Source organism: Dromiciops gliroides, chromosome 4, assembly GCF_019393635.1.
Source record: "Dromiciops gliroides isolate mDroGli1 chromosome 4, mDroGli1.pri, whole genome shotgun sequence".
NCBI lineage: Eukaryota > Metazoa > Chordata > Mammalia > Microbiotheria > Microbiotheriidae > Dromiciops > Dromiciops gliroides.
In genome coordinates this window covers 113570222-113593695 of record NC_057864.1, presented here as the reverse complement: position 1 = coordinate 113593695, position 23474 = coordinate 113570222, and the positions used below count along the sequence as shown (strand labels likewise).

Genomic DNA, 23474 nt, shown 5'->3' with positions numbered 1-23474 from the left:
ATGCTTAAAGAGTAAAGAAAAGAATGGATAAAATTGAACAAGGAGATGTTCATTGAAATTCACTACCATTTATTTGCCATATAATTAATAATAACTAAAGCTGATTTAGCATATTGAAATTGGAACTGATTACTGAAGATGTTTTGTTTAGAAATAAACTAGATTTCAGTTAATTATATGTAAGCAAATACTCTTTTACTGTTATCATTGAGAGATGGGTATATCTGAAGATAATTTATCTAATGAATTTAGGGGCTTGGGGGTGCTTAGTGTTTAGAGATGTATATTCTCAATTATAGCAGTTAAGTAAATACCAATTTAAATAGGAAAAGTTATAAAACAGGTTGAACACAATTTTTTTTTTTAATTTAGATTATCTTCAAACTTACACCACCATTTTAGCTTGTCATCTGTATATTCACATTACCTTCCCAACACTGGAATTCCCGAAGTGACAACTTGTCATTCAAAAAATGCTGTAACAGTGGATTACATTTTCTATTCAACAGAAAAGGAAGATACTAACACACAGCAAGGTAAACAAGGTATATCTTCCACTGTTTTTGTAATGGTTTTATAAGGATTAGTTATTTTTAATAACTTGCTAGAGAAAAAAAAATAAAAAAATAACTCTGCTAGAAAAAAGGGTTCTGGGTTTAGAAATTAAGTAATTCAAAATTTGTCAGGGATTGCTCATTTATATTACTTGTCTATTCATTTTTGGCTTAATTATATATTGATTAGGTAGATTATAGAGAATTGAAGAACAGATGATCATTTTGGTTTCTTTCTTGCCAGCTATGAGTCCATGCTTTACATTGTAGCTTTTCAACCTTTTGTCGTTTCTGCTCAGAAGTGGATTTATCTTTTTCTCTGTGAGAAGAGGACGTTATTTTATAAAGACACACTATCTCAATCTGATTTTCAGTACATGGAGGCATGCTGCCTTCATTGGTGGAATTTCATATTTGATGTGGTTTCTGCATTTGGTGGCTTGGAGCCAGGGAGCTGATTGCTCTGGTACAAGCGTACTGTTTAATCTTTGGTGTCTTCAGTCTCACCGACTATGACACAATAGACTAGGCCAGACATAGCACTAACTTATAATAATTATGAATTTTCAAGATATTTATGTTGGCATATTAAGTAATGAGGGCAGTTGGGTGACTCGGTATGTAGTGTGCTGGACCTGGAGTCAGTCAGGAAAACCTGAGTTTAAATCCCACATCAGACCCTTTCTAGCTGTTTAACCCTGGACAAGTCATATAACCCCTCTCAGCCTCAATTTTCTTATTTGTAAAATGGGAGCAGTAATATAGCACCCACCTTTTATGATGATAAAATGAGATCTTGTTCGTCAACTTCTGAAAGCCTTGAAGTGCTATAGAAATGTTCGTGATTATTATCATTATCATATTGAGTCTTTTTTTAGAGAATAGAGTAGTATTTACAACACAAAGATTGGGGGAAGAAGACGAAAAATATGCATATAATTGAACTCAATGAAACAAAATATTTTAAGCACATTTTTAATATTGGAAAAGAGGACCTAGGTAGACAGTGTAGTGATTCATTTCAACAAATATTTTTAGGTACTCATTTACTTGTAACACTCTGAGGTACTGGAGATACGAGAACAAAAGCATGACAATTGTAATTCTTAAAGAAATTGCATTCTACTGAAGGGGAAGAGGAACACAAATAAATACAAATTAATTAAAAATAAAAATTAATTAATTAATTAAAAAACCAAAAAAATATTTATGGAGGGAATGAACCCTAAAAGCTGAGTTCATCTAAGAAAAAACTTCTTAGATACCCCTCTGTGAAGATGAGGCATAAATGGTGAGATGGAATGCATTCCAGCATAGGGGACAGCTTGTGTGAATGAATGTATAGAAATGAGAGATGGCACACTGAGTTTTGGAAATATGTGGTCTAGAATTTACAGTGTATAAAGAGTAGGGAGTAATGTGAAATAACTCTGGAGAGGTCAGTTGAGGCCAGATTATAGACTTAAATGCCAAGCTAAAAAGTGTATTTTATCCTAAAGCCAGATAAGGTTTTTGAGCAGGGCAATGATATGGTCAGATCTTGAAAAGGTTTGTTTGCTTAAATCGTAGTAGACTTGACCTCTAAAGTATGGAGGTTGAGGAGGGTAGAGTACTGCTAAAAGACGTCATTATGAGTATTGAAAATCCCTAATATTAAGGGCAGAAATTGGGATAGAGAGAATATGAGCCAGCTCCAGGGATCTTTGAGAAATTCGGGAGAGTAAGTGACCGGGAGGCCAGTAGATGATACCAACAAGGATCTGGACAGGGTAATTTAAGACACAAGGAACCTTTAAGGAGAAGCAGTTGATGGCAGAGGGACAGTCTAAAAGTCATGGTGAGAATCAGAAGAGTATACTGACTTCTAACCCAGCTAGTTGGGTGGACAAGAGGGATGTAGCCACCAGCACCAGAAAGAGTTGAAAAAGATGAGAGGTTTTCTAGAACAATGCAGTGTTACGTAAATACTAGAAATATGGAGGGTTAGAAGAGACCCAAGGTGAAAGGAAGTTTAACAAAGGGTTCCAGAGGGTCCAGAAGGGCAGAGGAAAATAGAGGCTGGGGTTAGGTGAAGATAGGGTTGAGTCTTCCTGGGAGATGTCATAGAGGAAAGGGGTGTGAAGGGAAGAGGGAATTGGAGTTTGCTAGTAATAGGATAAGGGGATAGAAGTACCAGTTGATAGAAGGACTAGAGGATCAATAATAATGGTGACTGTCGGGATAATATGACCCCTAACTGTGGGCATGAGAGGTAATTTATGGTCCGTTTATTACATTAGTACCATGAAGGTAGGAAAAGAAACAGGAGGGGTTCCCAACATATTGAATGGGTATTTGCTGAAGAATTTATAGAAGGAGATGGAAATAAATTGCATATAATGAGAAAACTTAGAAATCTGCACAGCAGAAAGCATATCCATGTAGATGGTATGACAGATCCATCAGAACATTGAAACCATGAATCACGTTTTATGTGGGAAGAAATCTTTGTACTCTGCATTGCCCAAACAACATCATCTATAGCATCATGCTCAGTTTTAAGTGCCACATTTTGTTTTGTTTTTTTGTGAGGCAGTTGGGGTTAAGTGACTTGCCCAGAGTCACACAGCCAGCAAGTGTTAAGTGTCTAAGGTCGGATTTGAACTCAGGTCCTCCTGACTCCAGGGCTGGTGCTCTCTCCACTGCGCCACCTAGCTGCCCCTAAGTGCCACATTTTAAATTGAACATTGACATGCTCAGAGGAAAGTAACAAAGATAATAAATAGTGGAGAGAAAGTGTTCTGAAATCCTGTCATATGAGATATGGGACCTGATTGATATGTTTAGCTTAGAGAAGATGAGATTGTTTTCAAATATTTGAGAGATTGTCATATGGAAAAGCAGTTAAGCTAAGTCTTTGCAGTTTCAGAAGGCAGTCATATCTGGGTGGAAGGAAGCTGATTTCAGTTCATTATGAGGAATAATTTTCTACTGTTGAGAGCTCTCCAAAAATGGAATAGTCTGCTGCTAAAGTAGTCATTGTCCATCAATAAATGTGTTCACCTAGAGTTTTCAACTACTTTTCCATAGTGTGAAGGAGGAAAAGATTAAACTAAGGAACTTCTGACTCCTCTTTTACCTGTTTAAATCCATAGAATAGCTAGTGCTTTTTAAAACATTTTAAATCTTTAAGGTACAGAAAATGTCTATCCAAATCAGAGGTGGGTAGCCATTCATTCTAAGGACTTTGATTCATCTCTCTCTGTGTATCCCTCTCTTGTTTCTTGTCTTCCTTCTTCATTCTGCTTTTTTATCCTGTGAGACTGTTGTTGAACTCTGGTTGTTAACACTAGGGCCTGACCCCTTCTCTGATTAGGTCAGTCTGTCCTCTTTTGGCTTTATAGGCCTTGCCACTTCGGCAAAATGCCACTAGGTGGTGCAAGAGGATTGTGGCATAAAATCCCACAACTCAGGATTAAAGAAAAAGAAACTTCAGCTCTGATTTGTGCTATTAAACTTGGTTTTGTGGAATGGTTAGTGAATGAAATTTTTTATGTAGTTGTTCATCTTAAGTGACCCTTTTTAAAAATTACCCTATTTATGAGTATTCTGTACTAATGAATATTTGAAGAGCCTGTTATAGGAAAAACTTTAAGATCATAGGTTTTTAAGATATAATTAGCTGTGTTAATAATTACCCAACAATAATATTTTATTAATACTTGAGGACTTCATCATGCTGTTCTTTTGGTGATGTCTCAAATTTCACTTGTCTCTGTTACTAGAATATTAGGAATGTTTTGTAGCTCATAATTAACCTTATGCAATCTGATCAATTGTTTTTATCTTATATAGGAACAGAAGTTGCTTTGGTTGGTGGCTTGAAACTTCTGGGTAGACTGTCACTTCTTACAGAAGAAGATTTATGGACTGTTAATGGACTTCCTAATGAAAATAATTCTTCAGATCATCTGCCTTTATTGGCCAAGTTCAGGCTTGAGCTCTGATGATATTTCTTTCATGCAGTCTTCTTTCTTATTATTCCATTCAAGGAATAACAGTTTGCATGCTGATTTTGTGTATAGTTTCTACAGACATGGTGTTAAGTAATTATAGTAATTTGTGATTTAACAAAATATAGGTCTAAAGTTTTATATTAATGTCCTTTTTTATAAACTACTTGCCAGACAAGTAAGGAAATGGCATTTTTTTCAGAGATATAAATGCTTTTTATTGTAAATTTCAGTAAAATTGACTGGTTCTTAAAAACAATTCACTTCGTTTAGTTGTTTTGGTAAAAAAAAAATGTACATATTTAAAGCAAGTTTTGCTTTGGGCTCAAAGTAACTTTCCTTTGATTTTGGTGAGCAGTGTTCTTTCAGACTATAATGAGTTACCCTTCCAGGTGCCCTAAATTTTATTGAGGATCCCATGATTGTAGAGCACTAATTAGTTCAGGTCTGAAATTGTTGTGTGGTTTAGTTATATTTACAAATGTCCAACAAAGCGTGTTGTGCAGCTTTTTAGAAAGGACTTGAAATATTTTTTTCTTTAAAATGCAAAATCTATTTTATTACCATTCTTAGTCTTCAGTATGCTTTCATTTTGCTGAGGAAAGGTTCAGAAAACTCCTAAAACATGTTCATTCTTTTAGGCTCATCTCAGGAACAGAGTAGTCAGTCTCAGACCAAACAGACCAAGGCTCTAGACATTAAGCTGTTCCAGCTTTCTTTTGTCCTAGTCACTCTCAGGGAAGGATCAGCCCATTCCCCCATCTCATTTTAGTAGGAACATTCGCTTTTATTCAACTAAATCAGCATTCAGTAGACATTCCTTTCACTAGCAGAATTGCAGCTTCTGCCTTCTGCAGATACTCTTACAGCTACTGAACAGATTGCTTTTTCTTGCTGCTGCCTCAGAAATTTGAGGAAACTTGTGGATGGTGACAATTTTGTGACCTAATAACTTTTCATTGCCATTTTTAATGACTAAAGTTGTTGTTTACCCATTTATTTTTTTAATGAACCATGAATCCATGTTTATTGCATACATTGTTGGATTAGATCGGATGAATGCTGAAAATAGTTTTCTAGGACTATTGAATTCAAATGGAAGAAATAAATGCTACATATATGTAGCCATTGAGAAGGAAATCTCCTTGTTTGAGAATCTGAATCAAAAGATCTGCACTTTAAAAAAAAATTTTTTTTAAGTTAAGTGACTTGCCCAGGATCACACAGCTAGTAAGTATCAAGTATCTGAGGCAGGATTTGAACTCAGGTCCTCCTGAATCCAAGGTTAGCATCTTATCCACTGCACCACCTAGCTGCCTCTGCACTTTTTTTTTATAATGGTTCTTTTAGTGTTATTTTTATGGCTATCTTTTTTATCTTCACCTTCATTTCCAAGTATATCCTTTCCCACTCCCTTACCCATTGAAGAATTACCTTGTAACAAAGATTGAAAAAGAGGGGGAAATATTCAGCAGAACCAAACAACACATCAACCACAGGATCCTATACTTTGATATTTAGCAGTCATTTTGTACTTGTTATAAAAATCTTTATCATGCATTTCCTTTATATAGGTTACCTCTGCCAAAAGATGAAAACAGTAGGGAAACAGTTCATGCTCTTAAAAACCACTTAGTTCAATGAATTTTTTTTTAAATAAGCTAAAATATATACCTAAAGGAAGTAGGCCTTCGGGAATCTTTATGGCATATAAGTATGTGCTCAGTAAAAATTTTACCAAACTACTACTACTTGTTTATGTTTATAATTTACCAGGTTTTCAAGTAATATGTTAACAGCATTTCTAGGATTTTCTACATTTCTTTTGTGCTATCAACTTCAGAGCACTACTGAGATATTTCATCTTATGCAAGTTAAATACAGTAAGTATTAAGTCAGAATGACATTATAGTAATCCCATTTTGATTTTGAGAAAAAATAATAGAAATAGATTTGACTCATCACTGATTGTGGTTAAATGTGAATGAACTAACAAAGACTTCTTAATACATTTCTTGCTGTTTTACTACCAAATTAAGCATAACTAAAACTATGATAATACAGTTTTCAATGTTCTTCAAAATAGCGTGACTTTAGATATTTTCATATAATACTTTGGCAGATTTTAGATACGGAGATGCACTTAACTTTAGTACCCTCACTTTGCAGAATGAACTAACTCCTGTTTTTGGACTCCAGCCAAAGGCTCTCAATAACATCCTCATTAATTATTTGAACTTGAGTAGGAAGAACTAATTATCTACTTTTCTTGATTGTCCTGACTCTTTTGGTAAATAGACATTTCACCTCCTAGAAATTGGGCCTTGTCTCTACCAGCTAATATCAGCAAAACCTGTTAATACTGAAACAGAATCCCACTACATTGTTTCTGGTTCTGTATGCTTCATTAAGAAGAGACTATGAAACACAGTGTACATTTTTTAAGTGAAGAGGAAAGTCATGGCTTGAAGAAGATATTTAGGCTTTTACCTTTTGGTATCAGGATATTGTACATGTCAATTAAAAATTAACAGTAGTCTTTGTTCTTAATGATTGACAGTCCCACTAAAACAACTTAGATAACCCGTTGAACTATAGATGCCCCAGACTGAAAGGTCAGTGGTTTTCAAGGGGTCTGTGAACATCATAGTTGCAACTCTCAATACCTGTTTTGAGTGCTGATGGCACCAATAAAGAAAACATGGACTTTGTGAATGTAGTAGACCAGCTGTCTCTTCCATGACTCCATTATTCTCTTGCCCTCTCAGCTTTTAAGATGTAATATGATGCCAAGTGATAGGTGAACTATTGGAATATTAGTTGGAAAGATGGCTTGTAGGTAAAGAGGTAGGAAGGAAAAAAGATGATAAGGAAGTTTGAGAATTAACAAGATGTTTGAGTTTCACATGAAGCTTAAGGGATAGTGAATTATACTCTGCAGTAAGACAAACACAGGTCACATCAGTTCATATTTTTATAAGAACTAAGCCCCTGAACTTCCAAGACATTTTTATTAAAGTTCCATGCTGTGTAGAAACATACAAGTGATAATAAAAGCAAAACCTGAAACATGCACCTGTCTGGTATTCCCTAAAACACCATTGTACAAGTTTTCATTTACCTAGAAAAATATCACTGAAACAATCACAGTTTTTCTTAAGTATTAAAAAATGCATTTGCCAGAACAAAGTCCGAGAGAATAAACAAGATTCTGATTGTACTTAAAAAAAATAATACAAGTTTTCACATGGCTATACAGCTTATAAAACATCAGGTGTAAGAAGACTGAATTAAATTTTAAAAGCTTTATTTTCCAGTATTAATAACATTTTTTAAGAAATAATTGACTTAGAAAAAGTGAAATACACATGATTTTAGAATAATAGAAAATACTAAATATCACTTGTTGAAATCAAGTGCACTCAAAACAGCACAAACCATATTTAAAATCAGGGTTTCTGATACACATTTAAACTTTACATGTATTTCCATGATACAGTTTGATAAATTTCTCTCTTTATTAATAATTTTTTTTACAAGATTACAAAGCCTTGAGAAAGATATTTTGCCATACCTTAGGCTGTAGGCAATTAAATAAAAAATGATTCATTTGAGGTAAAAACAACATGATTTTTCTTACCCATTTTAATATTTTCTAAATGTAAATTAATTTTCATTTTGACCTTGGAACATCAGTACATACAGGTTTGGTGGTTTAAGCTATTGAGACTTGTGCTTTGTTCAAGCCTCATTCCATAAGTCATAAAAAGGAAAGCCTGTAAGTTCAATCCAACCTATTTTTGAATTCTCTCTTTTAGAAAAGAGCAGAATAAAATAGAAAATCACAGTGATATATTGATTCAAGATATACTGCTGATCAAAGAACATTTTAAATAAATGTACTACTTAGACATTTACATGATTACTTAGCCTTTACTTTGGGGTAGTGAATCCCCAAAGTAAGGACTGAATGTGGAGGAAATAATTTATCAATCAACTAATTAAACAAATTGGCAGTTTTAAGGATTTCATATCAATACATTAGAATAAGGATACATTCTTGCTTGTTTTTTCCCCTTCAATCACAAATGACAGGCTGTGCCGCAATTTGGTATTGCTTCTATCCCCCCCACCCCATCTTAAGATGAGTCGAGACTATAACAATGTTATAATAAATCTCATTATAAACTCAAGAAGAATGGCTTGCAACTTCTTTAAAAGCCTACACTCACCATCCTACAAACCTTCAAATGATGTTAATGAATGTACAAAAGCATTTGTGCAGATATGAAGTGCTCATTCTACAGCATTGTATATGATCTAGTTACTGATGGCTATAATCTGAATATGAAGGCCCATTGAGGCCATAAACTTGTCCTTTAAAAGGTATAGAAGAGTAACATTTAAGATCTTCAACCTGATAGGTATTTTAGAAGAATGTATGGTTTTATTTTGCTGGCTCTACTACTGTTTTAATAATAGTGAGTTCTGTGATTATCTCATGCCATGTTTTAGCCCTCCCAATCAGTAATTGCCATAGATTCTAGTTTGTTGAAAGTAATCTTATTTGTGCATCAATGAATATAAGGAATATATTAATTTATATCCCATTCTCCAAGACATAATCAGGATTGACGTTGGTAAAGGATAAGTTCTCATTTTACGTACTTTCTTACTCTTCTGGCCAAATGAAAGAAAGCAGAAGGGGAAAAAACCCTTTCACTAAAAATTAAGCTTAGCCTTCTCCCTTTTACAACAGCAAAATCCATCTTTAGCTTTGGCCTACTAGTATTATACAGAAGTTATAAGAAAATACTTAGAAGAAGTACTCTGTAAGTCAGTGTGCTGCCAAAACTATATTCGATAGCCAGAAGTTACATGGTAATCCCAATCTTAAGGCCAGAAGTTAATGGGTAAAGTTAGTGGATAACGCTAAGGTTAATAGATAAAGATAGCGCTATCAGATGTGCTGTACTGGAACATAAATGCTTAGCAAATGTTCTTCATTTTCATCCTCAAAGGATTGTTTCCATCATATTCCCTAATTCATTCTACTTTGAGTAAATAGGTGGAATGACATTTATGAGCTAGTGTGACAAAAGATCATATTGTCATGTCTGGTCTTAATATAAGACAATCAAGGAAAAAAAATCTGTGCATTTAACAGCAGTAAATCCTTTGGAGACAAGGCCTGGCTCAGTATCCAAATTAGATAAAACATGAAAAGAAAGGTCAAATGGTGCTCAGACCCATTCATTCATTCTTGGCCTTGGCCTGCTAAGAATATATTCCACTGTCAGAGACAATCCTAACAGCACCAACTCTACCTCAAAGAGCTCCCAGACATGTGGGCTTTTGCTGGAGTCTATAACATTTAAATGCTAGCGACAGAAAATAGACCAGTGTTTTGTTTTGCTTTTTAAAACCCATCTGTCAAGGGATGCCTTTAAGGAAGAGAGACAGGATAGTCCGGGAGATGGTTTCCAAAAATGCCAGTAGAGTTCCAGTGCTTTTGAAGAAAACACGTGCATATAATAATACCTTAAATTTGAATATAGACATGCAGAATGAGAGCCTCTGATTACAAGGAAATTCCCTATTATATAAATGTTAGGGAAACAATACAAATCAGTTATCAGAAAAACTTAAATACCGTCAAGTTTGCATATCTATCAGGTATTGAGGTAATAGAAATGCTTTTAAAAACCACACCCACCTCTGCTGCAGTTATTGCTGAATATTGCTAATACTGATCATGAGTTAACCCTTTTCTGTGTGCCAGTACTGTCCAAACACCAAAAAAGGGGAGAAGAGACTTCATAAACGTGTCTCTAAGATTACCAGTGTAGCACAGCATTCAGCGCCAGTTAAAGAAAAGAGATAAATTCTATGGATCCACCATTGGAGTAGTTGTCCTCTCATTTGGGAGTAAAGGAGATAGTCCAGCCCCTGGTAGGGCTTATTGTAATCATAATTATTAATATTTTTTGTCTTTTCATGGTTGCCACTTGATAAGTTTTTTTAAAAAGTAAATATCATCATGCACTTATACTATTTCTAGGCAACGCCTTAAAAATAAAATTCACAGGATCTTGATAAAAGACTTGCAAATCCTCCTGAAGATGCCTTGTGCTGGGTAAAGTGCAGACAGAAGCACCGCTGGCCATTATGGCTTAGTTAAATTCGGATCTGATAGCCTACTTCATTCAGAGTACTGAGGTCAGCCACCTTCTTATTTGGGAGTGCGGGCCTAAGAGTGAAAGAAAGAAGGGGAAGAAAGGTAGTTCAGCATCTTTGAACACGGCCTTGTCCTTGAGGCCCTCAGGCACTTGTCTATACCCTCTCCCCACTACTACTTAGTACCTACCACAGATTTGGGGGACATTCTAACATACTTTCAGTTGTCAAGTTAACAGTTTCAAAGTTGACAGTTCTACTTTTAAGACTAGTCACACTAGCTAAAGCATAGCACTGGCCACAAGCCCTATAAAGTCTTTAAAAGTAAAATAGATTTTTGTGGGAATTAGAGAATGAATCAAATTTTCCTGAGAAAATGAATATGACTTTCTGACATTCCTGATGAGGTTTAGGGGAACAGCAAAAAGAAAAAAAGCCTATATATGTATCAGACAGTCTTACAGTGAGGCATGGTTAATTTTTCTAGATTTAGAAACAAAATCAGTGAATATTTTATATGAGATCGTAAGGGGAAACTATGGATGTATGAATTTTCCTCTTGCTTGAAAATCATGTACTCATAAACAAGAATGGACAAGTAGAAAGATTTGAATGTTGGAAGTAATACAGTTTTCGTTGTGATCCTTTCTAAAAACTCAAAATGTTCATACACTGAGCAGAATGTGCATTGAGAAAGCACATGAGTTTGGAAGAGTATTTATTTGGTGATCTACTATCTCTTGAAAAGATCATACCAATCCCTTCCTAATAATTAGATCAAACCTCAAGACTTCTACTAAAAGTTATTGAGGCCCCTTTCACCCACTTTTTTTGGGGGGGGGGTGGGGCAATGAGGGTTAAGTGACTTGCCCAGGGTCACACAGCTAGTAAGTGTCAAGTGTCTGAGGCCGGATTTGAACTCAGGTACTCCTGAATCCAGGGCCGGTGCTTTATCCACTGCGCCACCTAGCTGCCCCTTTCACCCACTTTTTAATTCTTTGGTAAAAGACATCAAGGTCTGATGCAAAGTTGTGAAATTTGTTGATTGATTCTATTTTAGTGACTTCTGCACTTTTTCTGGAAGGATGAAAGGAAATTTTCTGGTTGCAGATGAACCTATTGTTTTTTTCATAAGTGCTAGAGGAAGCCCAAAATGAAAGTGTGCTATTGTTAAATAGTTTCTTTATTTATACCTTTTAAGGACTTCTTCTTTTCTCTGGTATGAACATGGGTGATGTAATTTCATATCGATGGAAATGGAAATAGTTTAGCAGTTAGGCCTTGCCACTGCCTGATTCAGGTCATAGCCAAAAGCCCCTGAACTTCTAAAAGTAGAATCTTACCTGTCCACTGAGAGATTGGGGAGGAGAAGAGGCAAGATAACTTGTTAACAATTTGTGTTCTCCTTATCCTTCAAAACAGCTAAAAATATCACTCCCTCTGGAAAGTCTTCCTAACAGCCCCATCCCAACTGTCTGCTTTTCCATCTTTTTATAATAATTTCTCTTTATTGATATGTTACATAGTATTAGCTTCATGTGTTTGTCATTAACTATCCTACCTCACAAGGCTGTTGAGAAGATCAAATGAGACAGTGAATGTCAAAATGCTTGATAAATTGTAATGTGCTTTACAAGAGTCACAGAAGTGGCCTAGGGACATACCAACAATAGGACATCAATTTCCAGTTTTTTTCCAGAAGCAGAGATCTGCTAGTATCATCCAAGGTATCCATTCCTTAATCAAATGTAAATGGTCTTTGTATTATTATCTAATTTTTTGCATAATCTAAGCCCCCAACTCCCTTCCATTAACTGAGATGACAGTTGACCATATTTCAAAGCTGATCATTAACAGTGTGAATTAGTGTCAATACAAAAATAAGCACATTTTTGGCAAGTCCTTTGTAATTTACTCCAGTAAGTACAACTCACTGTCTTTTAAATTAGTCAGATTTTGGGGTCTGGTGAGTATTCTGCAAGATTACTGCTTACATCTTTTAAAGGTTACCCTTCCATACTTTTCCTTAGTAAGGCAACTTGTGACCTTAAACTATACAGAAGCCATGATGTCTCCTCATCTCATCTCTAAGCACATGCCTGGTTTTCTTTGTGATTCAGCACAAGATTCCCCATAGGCCTCTCTCGTTTTGTTCACTTCTGCTTGAACTATTGTACACAGTGGGGAAGGGGAGAGGAATAGGCATTTATATGCATCCTACTATGTTTCAGGCCTGTATACTAAGCAGTTTTTACAAATATTTGATCCTAACAACAATCCTACGTGGTAGGCACTATTATCCCCATTTTACAGTTGAGGGAACTAAGGCAAACAGAGATTAAGTGATTTGCACACAGCCGCACAGGTAGTGTTTGAAGCCGGATTTGAACTCAGATCTTCCCAACTGCAGGGCCCAGGGCTTTGTCCAATGTACCACCAGCTACCACATAGTATATTACTGGTCTGGCACATGCTAACTTTTTCTCAAATTGTACCTGCAGGGGGCAGCTAGGTGGCACAATGGATAAGGCACTAGCCTTGGATTCAGGAGGACCTGAGTTCAAACCCAGCCTCAGACACTAGCTGTGTGACCCTGGGCAGGTCACTTAAACCCCATTGCCCTGCAAAACAAAAAACAAAACAAATTGTACCTGCAGTTTGTCTGTTAAACCCTTTTAAGTAATGTTGTATGGATAAACAGTTCTGGATATAACATTCCTCTTGCCAAACCCTGGGTCATACTTGGAATTTGCTGCTCTTTGCATAAGAGGTAGCGACCTACGGACCTGCCATCAATAGGATATGAACTCCCACTTGTTTTTCCAGCAGCTGAAATAAATTTGTATAGAACATCCGCTCTGCTCTTTTTGTGGCCAACAATGCTCATCTATAAGAGACAGGGCCAGATGAGTACAGTCTGAGGCGGTGGGAGGAAGGGGAGAAACTAAAAACCCCGTACCCACAGCCCTACCAAGCTATTCTGGCCTGGAGACATATATCCTGCGTGAAGATTTTTCCCAGTCAACCTCACTTCCCTTTGATAACATCTTTATGTTTTTCTCCCATTGCATTACATTAATTTCTACTACATGTTGCCTGGTATTCTGAAGGTCTGCGTGTGAGAGCGAGGCCACATACTCATTCACACATCTCTACCTGGGCCAAGCACAATTGTCAAGTACATAGAATTCATATTTGGAATCTCAGCCTCCACTATCTAACCTATCTCAGCTGTTAATAATTGCCCTTTCTTCCACCCAATACTCATAAGCTCCTCTCTCCCCAACCTAAGGAAAACCAGTTGTCAAGAAATGGTCTGATAGTCATTTTACAATTCAGTATAAATTAACTTGATAGGGTTTTATGTAGCTGCATAGCTGTCTCATAGGTAATTTATTTTGAGTCAAAGAAATGAAATCTATCGGGAAAATTTCAAGCATTAGAAATAAGATAGGAGGCTTAGTTATTTTTCTTGCCAGGGCGGCCTTTTTTGGCACCCCTCAAGTTACAACACAAAGGTAGCATTGTCCTAGGCTTCCTGATGAGTTTGATGCGGGTTCTACCTCTCCCATTATATGAAGAGCCTTCCCCAGGGCAGTGGTTATAGTCCCTTTCCTCTTGATCCTTCCTAGGGTTTGCATTATGATGACTGCCCACAAAAGATATCTAGTTGTTGGCGGCTGATTGTAGCAGTATGGCTGCTCTTTGGCTACTTGTGATGCTATTTCGGCGGGGTGGGGGTTGGGGGATGTTAAAGCGATATTAGTGATGATTAATCACAAAATTCATTGGTGGGTAATGAAATATTTTTCCTCTTAGCTACAGCATGTATAGAGAAGTTGGGTTATGACATTGCCATTGCAGGTGAGGCTCTGTCCAAATTGAAACAAATTGCTCTTCAACACTTGCCAAACCTGAGAGTAAGCTATTGTGCATGAAGGCCTCCTCTAGTTTCTTCCTTAAATATAATTAGAAAGATTACAAATAGATTTATTTTTAAGAATCACAAGTGTTGAGATGATTTTAGCTGGGGTTGTACTTAGCCAAGAACCTTTCATTAGATCCAGAGTATTTTTAGGAATCAGTCTGAATTCCTTTTTCCAAACCCATTCTCCACCTTCACCCTCTAAAAAGGGGGAGTGGAATCAGAGATTTCTTGTCTTATGTTCACAGGGAAAATAGGAGAAAACTGCCTCTCCTTTTTTTACTCATTTTATTCAGAGATTCGGGCAAAGGAACCTTCGTTTTTTCCCTTGCTGATCAGTTTGGGGTTGTTTGTAAAACTAGATGAATAATTTTCTAGGGAGCTTTAGAAATATGGGTATTTGCAGGGGTAGGGAAGAGGGAGGTAGCTGGCTAAAAGGACAGCAGACGGTATGCAACTATTTCTAAACAGGTTGAACAGTATTAGCCCTACCTCCTGCTATGGTGAAGAGGACATCACAAAGGCAGTCACCCGGGAGGGAACTAGATAAAATCACCATGATACGGGCCTTCCTAGGCCAGCCCCCATCTAGCTCAAATCCACTGCTACCATTACAATGGATTGGACTATACTTTGATTCTGAAACTTCAGATACAGAATGTGTCCTGGGATATGAATGGGGACTGATTAGGTATTCTTAGGCATGGCTTCCTATCAGGATTTTTCTAGAGTGAAAAAGCACACTGGCAAATGAAATTAATATAAGTGAAACACGTTGCAAACCTTAGTGAAGTTATCATCGTTACACTCGGGGCTAGTTTCAGACTTAGGGAAAGAATGAGGGTCCTGAGCAGCAAAGCAGCTTCAGAAGTAGGAAGTTACGTCAGGGACACCTCTGATGACATTCATGTTTCCTGTTTCTAGGTTGGGGTAGGATGAGGGAAGTTGGCAAAGTGGAGAAACTGAAGTAATTTTAAAGTAAGGAGGTGACTAGAAGAACTCTAGCTTCCTTACCCCTACATGAGGACAAAAAATCACTCCTCTGGACAAAACTTTCCTCTCTCCCTTTTCTATATTGTTATTAACATACTGTTAGTTAAGCATAGGTTATTATATTCTGTTATTTTTGACTGTCTCATCAAGGAAATGTACCATTTCTTGAGGAAACAAAGCGGGGACTGTAACAATTGGAATGACACCACCTGCTGGAGACTTACTGTAGAAGAGTTCCACCCATGAAGTGAAGGTCTTTGAGGGCAAGACCAGGAGTCTTTTCTTTGGCATCAGGAAGTGACGCGGGCTAGTGGGAGGAGGAAGGAAGAGACTGGGGCTCGGTCTCACGCTTTTTCCTGAGGACTCTGGTGGAGAGTGGAGCTAGAAATGTGCTCTCCCTTTAATAGATAGGAATCTAGGCCTTTCTCTCTCTTTACCAAATTCTTATTCTCCTTAATAAATGCTTAAAAGTCTAACTCTTGCTAAAGCTTATAATTTATTGGCGATCACTCATTAGATATTTTAGACAGACTAGCTAGAATTTTAGCCCTTAACACAACCCTAGGCCCTCTTTTCTTGTTGGGTCCAATGGGAAATTGGCAGTGGCTAAGTTCTAAATTTAAAGTGTTATATGCTTTGAGGGAAGGGACAGTGCAGAGAGCAGCCTCAACTGGGGCAGGGGCCTGGCGAGGGAGATTTCATTCACACCAGTTACTCTCATTGAAAGCCAGCCTCCTTCCCTCACATTCCTTACCCCCTGTGATTACAGGCACAATAGGCAGCTAACCAGCTGTTAAAGGCAACAACTGAAGTTGCTATGTAAGCAGACAGGCTTTAGCCAGCACAGGTTTGGCTTCTGTCACATTCCCCAGTCTTTGTCTCTTCAACTTCTCACTAGTTCAGATGGCAGGCTCTGATTAGACTTAGGAGACTGCATGCCAGCTTTTACGGCCTGATCCAGGGTTCAACTCACCTCCTCTCTTCAACTTGTCCCTGTGAACCACCTCTATGGCATGGTGGTGAATCTGTTGGGCCTTTCCAATACTCATTGCCCTTACATCCTCCCTTGACCCCTGGACCATCTGACCAGCCAGGGCCTGGCACAGGATCTGAGTCAGGACAGTGCTTTTTCTTTGTACTGCTGGGAAACAATCCCCTCTCTTTCCAAGGTTCTCTCCCCTCTTTCTAATTTCCCTACCTCCTGATCTCCTAATTCTTCAGCTCCACAGTCTGACTTTTGGAATGGTAAGTAGCAGGAAAGAGGAGCAGAGATTTCCCGTCACTGAGAGTTAACATTGCACTTACAACGATGATGGTATGCTAACTTCCGTCTTCTGTAAGCTTAGTCCTTCCATTTGGCTGCACAGCAAAGTAGCCAGAGATTAGGGGATTAAGTCTAAACCAAAGAGAGAACCTGGTCTAGGGACATTTCTACCTCTGCGCCCACAAAGGAGAATGGCAACTTGGGCCCAGTCCATGGGAAGGAAGTGTCTTCACTAAGGTCTCATTTGACTTTATTGATAAAGCCAAAACAAAATTCCAACAGTGCCCTAAGCCCCACTAAATTCAATGCCTGAAGATACTTAATACAATAACTGGGTCAAAGTGAGAGCTAATAGTGCAGTCTATAAACTTCATTATTCCATTGTACTGAATTAAAACTTTGGGTCCTATTGTGGTTGGAGGCTTTACTTTAGCTCAGAGTTCAGTAATCTCTGAGGTCTTTAATCACATTTTGGCTGGAGGGAGAGAGAAGGGGCAACTTGCAGCCATAAGGGAGGAAGTGAAGAGGGAAGAAAAGAGGAAGTAAAAGCAAAATATCCATCATTCTGGTGACAGCCACCATCAACTGTCCATCACAAGAAATACCCATTGTTCATTCAAAAGAGCATGCCTTTTTATGGCCAGGGACAACTTGAGCATCCCCTCTATCCTCATTAACACTCAGTCTCATGTCACAGGTACCAGAAGGGCCAAGAAGGATAATCCTAAAGAGGAAACATTTGGCACTTTTGAAAAATATGTATTTCTATGACTATTCTTTGCCTCCTTTAGGAACTGTGAAATAATGGGATTGGACTAGAAAAATCACTAAGTTTTCTCCCATCTCCAAATCTGTGAGCCTGTGCACTATAGGGTGAAACCTATTTGGTGTAGAACAGGGGGTGAGGGCAAAGAGAGAAAATTGAGAAGAGTAGAGAGGACAGATGATGTGAAGGGAGTGACCTCAGCTCTCAACCTAATACTAGCCCAGCAGTTGCTAACAAACCTCCCAGTCATCTGACCTCCTGTGTCCAGAATGGGACACTGATACCACTTTCTAGAAGGAACACTCAGACAACTGTGGAAGGGGCAAAGAATCTGGAGCTGGAAATAGCCCCAGCTGGATGAGGACATGGAGCCACTTGTATTATCTACGTACCCTTACAGGGAACAGGGCATGTAGCAGGTAGGCTCTGTGCCTAAAGAGGTGCCTGTTGTCACTTTTAAGCTTGACAGCCATTTTTAATTCTCAGTATAGGCTATGACATTTAAAAATGACCCAATGGCCTATGAACTGCTGAAATAGTTAATCATTGAAAAAAAGAGTGCCTGACCCCCTCCAGACTTGAACATCCCAATGGGGCTCAGAACCCTAGGTAAAGCTAGGTCAGAAAGTAGCATGAGCTAATCCTGAGCCAGGAGTTGGAAGACCTGAGTTTTAGTCCTGGCTTTGTCACTGGCTTGACCTTGTACATTGGACAAGTCACATAAACCTTCTGAGCCTCAGTTTCCTTATCAGTAAAATAGGGCAAATAATACCCTGCCCACCTTACAGGGTAGTCGTGAAGATCAAGTGAGAGAATGCATGTAAGGTGTTATATTTTGTCTCAATAGAAGCAAGCATCCCTGGAAAAAATCCTGCTTAATGAAGGAGCTGAGAAATGACTATTTCCCTGGACATACTGTTAGGAACAAGAAAATCCTCTGTTTTAATTATAGCTCACTCTGTGGCAGTGCCAGAGATGGAGGAGCTGTTGATGAAGTCATGGGGAAGGGACTCTTGGTTTCTTTTGGAGGATTTATTGACCTCCACCTCTCCAAATCATTCCTGCTACCCTCGATTTTCATCTCTCTCCCTTGTCTATCCCTCACCTCTCTTCACCACTTTAAAACCCAAAGCAGTGTCAGGGTTTACATAAGATCAGTCTTAGAATTGTAATCGACCTTGGGGGTCATCTAGTCCATTCATTTTACAGATGAGAAAATGGAAGCCCAGCGAGTTTAAACCACTTGCCCAAGATCACACATGTAGCAAATGGTTTGGCAAGGAGTTGGGGGAAGAACCATTTTAGTTCCTTTTTTCTATCAACCTCATGCCCTCATCAGCAAATTTTTGGCCATGACACCTTTCCTAAATTGTTAGTGCTATCTTCCTCCGATTACCTTGTATTTACTTATCTGAGTATATGTTGTATCCACCCAGGAAAATATATACCTTTTTTTTTTTTTTTGGTGAGGCAGTTGGGGTTAAGTGACTTGCCTAAGGTCACACAGCTAGTAAGTGTTAAGTGTCTGAGGCCGGATTTGAACTCAGGTCCTCCTGACTCCAGGAGCGGTGCTCTATCCACTGCACCGCCTAGCTACCCCAGAAATATATACTTTTTGACGGTAGGGACAGGGCCATAATGTCATTATAATAGACAGACCTAGAAGGGTCCCAGAGGGCAGGAAGTCTGACACCCCCCACCTCCATTTTATTTCCAGTGAAACTCACAATGGCTCACCCAGGTTCCCATAGGTAATAGAGCTGGGATCTGATCCCAGATTCTCTGACTCCAATTCTAAGGCTCTTTTCATTGTATCCAAGTACCCTGATATGACACCAACTCTTTTTGTATCTTTGTATTTCCAAAGCGTCCCACAATGCTTTGCTGCATAATAGGTGCTGATAAATCAGTGTTTGTTGACTTAAATTGAAAACTGAATTAGGCAAGATATTTAATTTCCAGATTCCTTCAGTGATACATAAAAGGTGAGGTTAGGGGTTCCTATAGCACTGACTCTGCTTTGACCTGTTTCACCAAAAAGCTTCCTCTCCTAGTAAGGGAGTGGGGCTAAGCATCATTGTGATGATCAGACTGTGGCCAAAGTCAGCAAACTGGGATGGGAAAATTCCCCATCATCTTCAGTCACTGGGAGGGGTTTCTGTGAGAGGCATCACAGTGTAATGGAAAGAATACTGGGGGGGCAGCTAAGTGGTGCAGCAGATAGAGCACCAGCCCTGGATTCAGGAGGACCTGAGTTCAAATCCGACCTCAGACACTTAACTAGCTTTGTGACCCTGGGCAAGTCACTTAACCCCAATTGCCTCACCAAAAAGAAAGAAAGAAAGAAAGAAAGAAAGAAAAAACACTGGATTTAGAATTAGGAAAAGCCCAGTTGGAATCTTGCCTCTGGGATTTACTAGGTCTGTGACCATAGGCAAAGTATCTAACCCTCTGAGCCTTGGTTTCCTCCTTTATGAAATGGGAATAGTAATACTGCTTCTACCTTTGACCATCTTGAAAATCAAAGAGAGAATTAATGGAAAGCAATATCCCATCCTTCTGCTGGTCTTACTTTCCCATCCTTGTACCTAATATTTCTGCCTTTTCTCTATTTTTCCTCTTGCCCTTAGTCCCCACCATTCTTTCAGGTAACCAATTTGAACTCGGAATCTTAGGTGGGAAAGAGGAGAAACTGGTGTTTCTCCAGCCACTAGAAGTTAAAATTGCACTCACAACGATGCTGGCACGCTAACTTCTGTCTTCAGTAGGCCTAGGCATGGTCCGCTTTTGCTGCAGGACAAAGTAGTCAGAAGTTAGGGAGTGGAGTCTGGGTGAAAGACTCTAACACTGGTCTCAAGAAATTTCACTTTCTGGACTCGAATGAAAACTTGGATTCTATCCATTAGCATCTTTCGTAGAAGCATGCCAAAGAAACCAGAGTTACTATTTCTTGCTAATTCACCTGTTCCCACTACTCACCCAAATCAGATCTGATGGCTTCTATGCCACAATCAGACCTTATGAATATCATCTGGACTTAGGACTCTTCTAGCCTCTAAAAATACCTTATTTTCTCATTCCCCCATAAGCAGATAGAACTTCTATCAGACTCAATGGCCTAATTGTATGTCTCTCATCAGACCATATGACTATAACTGTCCTACCCATCATATTCTATAATGATTATTAAGCCTCTATTAGATTGTAAACACTCTGAGAAATGTTGTATCAACCTTGCTATACCTAGGACCCATCCCAGTGCCTTTTCATATCAGACAGTAAGTACTTATTGAGGTAAAATGAAATGAGATGACAGTGGTGACATAGTGGAAATAGTACTGGACTTGCTGTCAGAAAATTGACTTTCAGATCATGACTTGGATGTGTTAATAGCTCTCTGAACCTCACTTTCCTCATATTTAAAAGGGAGGTGATATACCTGCCCTATCTACCTCCTGGGGTGATTGTGGGCATCAGTTGAGATCATGGATGTAAACTACTATTAGAGATGACCAGTTAGACTGTAAGCTCTGTTCTCCTGGTCAGACCCTTTAGTCTAATCAATTCTGTCTTTTGTAACGATTGGAATGACGCCACCTGCTGGAGACTTACTGTAGAAGAGTTCTGCCCATGAAGCGAAGGTCTTTGAGGGCAAGACCGGGCGTCAGGAAGTGATGCAGGCTAGTGGGAGGAGGAAGGAAGAGACTGGCGCTCGGTCTCACTCTCTTTCCTTTGGACTCTGGTGGAGAGCGGAGCTAGAAATGTGCTCTCCCTTTAATAGATAGGAATCTAGGCTTTTCTCTCTGTCTTTACCAAATTCTTATTCTCCTTAATAAATGCTTAAAAGTCTAACTCTTGCTAAAGCTTATAATTTATTGGCGACCACTCATTGGATATTTTAGACAGACTAGCTAGAATTTTAGCCCTTAACACTTTAAATGTAAAGTCCCTGTGATTTCTAGCTAAGTGGACTGGTCATTGGAGTCAATCCCCATATTCTTCCTCAATCTATGAATAAACCTTGTGTGCTAGCTCAATTGCTTAGGCCCTGGGCCCTGTTCTAGAAGCCATTAAGAAGGAAGGGATGAGTCGGCCAGAAGTTTGAGGACTAAAAACTTTTTGCTAGATATTGGAGCTCCTAGTGGGATTGGTCCAGACTAAGGCTGTGGACTGTGTAGAAATCTTATCAACCTGACTGTTAACACAGGCTGAAATGCCTTTGCCCTCCTTCCCAAAGGGAGTTTTGGGAGCTTCCTTCCTTTCTACCTTGGTTGTGTTGTGGGGTTTTTTGTTGTTGGGCTTTTTTTTTTTTCTGCCTAGATCTGTGCTTTCATTAACATGGGGAGTTCCTTTGAAGTTAGGAGATTTACCTCGGGTCACACCACCAGTTTATGTAATGGAGGGAACTTAAATCCAGGTTTTCCTGACTCCAAGGTCAGCTTTCTATCCATTCTGCCATGCTGCCTCTCACTCCTCTAGCCTGATTGAAATCTCTACAGGAAACAAAGGACTAATGGTTTTAGTTTATTCACAAGACCACTAGATTTAATGGTCACCTTGTTTAGCTCCTGGATGTACCTGGAATTAGTTTCTCAGAAGACTCCAAACAGGAAACAATTACGGTTAATTATGGTTGGAGAGGATCGGGGTGGTTAAGGAGGCCATCTTACTCCTTGTCTAAAGGGTCTGAAGTCATCCTATTTACTCAAAAAGTTTTGTTTAAAAAGATTAACTTATAAGTAAACTATCCTTCTTTCTCACTTCTTTCGTTGAAATGACATAGAAACCATCCTCTTTCCTTATTTCTCAGCTACTTTTATCAGGAAGGATATCTTCCTCGGAGTTAAAAATATTGGGTCCTCTACCATTCTGGTGAGACTGAAGTCATTCCTGTTACCTCCTTAGACATTTTCCAAGCACTGAGCTTCAAGTCTGGAGGTCTGGGTTGCAAGCCCAGATCTTCCACTGGTTAGTTTGATGATCCTGAGCGGGACTCTCAATTTCTCTGTCTGTTTCCTCATTTATAAAATAAGGATAATACCTCCCATTCCCCACCCAACTGTCTCCCAAGCTTGTTAGGAGGATCTAATGAGATAACAGATGGAAAACACATAATATAGTATGTCTGTTGTATTATTGTTGGTGAAATATTGTTTTTCAAGTATACTTGATTATTTTTCAATCCATCATCCATTTTATGAGGTATACTGGGATACCCCTTTAGCCTCTCAACTCCACCCATTTAGGTCCCCTTGAACCAAAAATGGGTATGGGATCATTGGCCCCTATCCCATCCTTGAAAGAGGACTAAACCAGAAGGGGTAAATCAGGACAGGGATGAATTTGTGAGTGTCTGGGTATGGGTCTTGGACTTAAGTTCCCCAAATCAAACAGGAATGGTTTTCAGGTGTGTGTGTGTGTATGTGTATACATGTGTGTATGTACATGTATATATGTGTATACATACATATATTATATATGTATACACACATTATATATGTATATATACACACACATACATATATATACACACACACACACACAAAACCTGTGTCTCTCTTTCTTCCATTTTTGTTGATGATTGGGAGCTATTGTCCATACTCTAAGGTGGTTCATGTATGTGTAATCATGTATAATGATAATAAATGGTATTCACTCTATGTCAGGTCAGATAAAGGAGACACATTTCTCTTTCATTCATCCCTGCTTATGCATATCACCATCTTGTTCCAGTGCCAGGTCCCGGAAGTAGCTAGCATCATTCCTATGGACTAGGAAAGCACTAGCTTCTGAGGTGTTAAAG

At 38.5% G+C, this 23474-nt stretch overlaps 2 protein-coding genes across 11 annotated transcripts in view; one reads left to right on the top strand and one right to left on the bottom strand.

The window, feature by feature from the left end:
* Positions 1–7603, top strand: part of ANGEL2 (angel homolog 2) — a 29199-nt gene extending 21596 nt beyond the window's left edge. For 4 of the 7 annotated variants that reach the window (XM_044004423.1, XM_044004426.1, XM_044004428.1 and 1 more), the window contains 2 exons: positions 373–545; positions 4389–7603. In XM_044004423.1, the coding sequence (XP_043860358.1) occupies positions 373–545; positions 4389–4540 (325 nt within the window). In that variant the 3' untranslated portion in view covers positions 4541–7603. The remainder of the gene's footprint in view (positions 1–372; positions 546–4388) is intronic. The other 3 variants (XM_044004424.1, XM_044004429.1, XM_044004425.1) reach the window with 2 other exon arrangements.
* The window catches only part of VASH2 (vasohibin 2), a 51641-nt gene continuing 35745 nt past the window's right edge, over positions 7579–23474 (bottom strand). For 3 of the 4 annotated variants that reach the window (XM_044004430.1, XM_044004432.1, XM_044004433.1), the window contains exons 8-9: positions 20405–20461; positions 7579–10796 (exon numbers count right to left, since the gene is read on the bottom strand). In XM_044004430.1, the coding sequence (XP_043860365.1) occupies positions 10724–10796; positions 20405–20461 (130 nt within the window). In that variant the 3' untranslated portion in view covers positions 7579–10723. The remainder of the gene's footprint in view (positions 10797–20404; positions 20462–23474) is intronic. The other variant, XM_044004431.1, reaches the window with a different exon arrangement.